At 61.2% G+C, this 2,498-nt stretch overlaps 1 protein-coding gene across 2 annotated transcripts; it reads left to right on the plus strand.

The window, feature by feature from the left end:
- Positions 1-1,268: 1,268 nt before the first annotated feature.
- Positions 1,269-2,498, plus strand: ID3 (inhibitor of DNA binding 3). Of its 2 annotated transcripts, none has more exons than XM_082071536.1 (3): positions 1,269-1,773; positions 1,978-2,049; positions 2,282-2,498. In XM_082071536.1, exons 1-2 carry the CDS (start codon positions 1,453-1,455, stop codon positions 2,032-2,034), a joined length of 378 nt encoding a protein of 125 aa, XP_081927662.1. In that variant the 5' UTR covers positions 1,269-1,452; the 3' UTR covers positions 2,035-2,049; positions 2,282-2,498. The 2 variants fall into 2 exon arrangements, with proteins under 2 accessions (XP_081927662.1, XP_081927661.1); XM_082071535.1 differs by having other exon boundaries at positions 1,270-1,773; positions 2,275-2,498.

Here is a 2,498-nt window from a genome sequence, read left to right on the forward strand (position 1 = left end):
ATAAAAGAAGGGGAAAAAAAAATATACACACACCCCCCCCAAAAAAAATGTCTGGATGCTGCTTTGAGGGGATTTTAGGGGCTGGAGAGAAGCAGAGAGGAGTGGGGTGGCTGCCCCCCCGGCCCGCAGCCCCCAGACCCTCGGGGGGGTGCAGGGGAGGGAAACAAACCCCAGCGCCACCAAACTGGGATTTGGGCAAATCTGGAATAAATTGCTGCTGTGGGCAGACGTAATTCGGTCCAGGTGTCTCTGCCCCCCCCATAATAGCTGGGACCCCCGGGCAGAGTCCCAGGGTGCCCCCCACCCTCTCAGCTGTAACATCCCTTCCGTGCATTCACCCCCCCATGACCAAAACCTATGGAAATTCCCCCAGAAGGAGATGGGGGGGAACGACATTGCCACTTGATTTTAACAGCGATTTGCAATTTGGGTGCTGTGGGACTGTCACCCCCCCCCAGGACCTTCCATGTGCTACCGCCACCCGCTGCCGCGACACCCGTGGGCACCGGCCACCCCACATCAGTCCAGCTGTGGACTTTTTGAAGCAGCGATGACTTGGGGGGGGGGAGTTGCCTTCATCCCTCCCCATCACTTCTACTGAAATAACCCCCTTGCCTATAAATCTCCTCTTCCCCCCTCTCAAAACAGAACTAAACAAAATAACCCCCCGAACAACACCCGACCCAAACCCTGCAGGCCTCGCAGGCGCTGACCTAAATCTGGTTTCTCCATCCTAACCTCAGTTTTACCGCAATTAATTTTTTTCTGCTGGTCACAAGATAATTCCTGACGCCAGAAAGTCTGGAGGTCAGATGAGAAGCGGATTGAGGAACAGGGCGGCACTAATTTCCTTACGAGATCGCCCGGTAAAAAACGGGGGGGGGACAGAATAAAAAGCCCCATCGTCCTGCCTAAAAATAGGGGGGGCTCGCTGGGATGGGGGGGGCAGTTTGGGGGGACGGGGGTTGGGGTGTCCAGGGGGTTTAGGGGGGAATCCCCCCGCCAAGGGTGGGGTTTGGGGTCTGGCTGTGGGGTGAGAAACCTGCATGGTCGTTTTTGTGCGTGTGTCCCCCCCCCGCGTGGGGCCACCCCGGCCACCAAGGGTCATTTGGGGGGGTGGGGGGGGTGAGGGGGCGGGGTCTCTCATTTAATTTAGATGCAAGGGTGGGGTTTAGCGCTTCGTTTACATACAAGAGGTGGGGCTCCGGGCTCATTTGTATGGGGGGGCGGGGCCCCGCGGGGCTGCCTATATAACGAGCAGCGCTGGGCTCCCCCCGCTCTAGAGCGCCAGCGGGGTCTGAAGGGTTTGGGGTACGAGGGGGTGACGGTCGCAGGGGTTGGTGGTCCAAACTTTGGTGGTCCCGGGACTCGGAGGTCCCAGCAGAGCCCCCAGCGAGGCACCCAGGCACCCCCCCGCTACTCCTGCACCCCCAGCCGAGCTCTGAGCCCACCATGAAAGCCATCAGCCCGGTGCGGTCCGTCCGGAGCTGCTACGAGGCCGTTTGCTGCCTGTCGGAGCAAAGTTTGGCCATCGCCCGGGGGGGCAACAACAAGAGCCCGGCCCTGGAGGAGCCCATGAACTTGCTGTACGATATGAACGATTGTTATTCCAAACTGCGGGAGCTGGTGCCGGGGATCCCGCAAGGGACCAAGGTGAGCCAGGTGGAGATCCTGCAGCATGTCATCGACTACATCTTCGACCTCCAGATCGTGCTGGAGGAGGGGGCCAAGGGCCGGGACCCCTCCTCCGAGGCCACCCTGTTCTCCCTTAAGGTAAGGGTTGTTTTGGGCTGGGGGGGTGGCGGGTACGTCGGGCTGGAGGGGGATGTGTCGGGTTGGACGGGGGGATATGTCGGGTTGTGCGGGGCTGTTTGGCGGGGGGATGCCCGGTCCCGGCGCGGTGGGGCGGGGGGGAAGGGAAGGATGGGCCCCGACTGTCGCCGGGGTGGCCCTGAGCCTTGTCCCCGCTCTCCGCAGGCGGCCGAGCTCGCCTCCGAACTCTGCTCCAAAGACGAGAGAAGTTTGTGTCACTAACGGCTCCTCCATCAGGTGAGTGTTCACCCCATTTCCCCGCACCCCAATCCCCTCCATCCTCCAGCACCAGCATCCTCAGGGGACCGACACCAACCCCGCTGCAACGCGCTCCCGACCCCCAAATACACCCCCCTCTCCAAACCCAAAATTACCACAACACTAATGATTTTTTTTTCCCTCTCTCCCCCCCTTTCTCTCCCTCCTCCCCCTTTTCTCCTCTCTCCTCCCGGTGCCAATTAGCAAACAGGCAGCGAGTGTCGGTTCCTGGTTCGTTATCAGCCGGAGGTAAATAGCAGCTTCCTCCGTGGCGCCGGGATGTCTGCGACCTCACCGGCCCCGCCAGCCCCCCCCGGGCACCGCAGGCGGGGACCCCCCCGGCTCACACCGCCAGCATCGCCCCCGGAGCGCAGCGTCCCGGCTCCAACTGGACTTTTTGGACCCGAACCTAAAGGAGACACTTTTAA

Source organism: Streptopelia decaocto (genome assembly GCF_964273445.1).
Source record: "Streptopelia decaocto genome assembly, chromosome: 23".
NCBI classification, from domain to species: Eukaryota; Metazoa; Chordata; class Aves; order Columbiformes; family Columbidae; genus Streptopelia; species Streptopelia decaocto.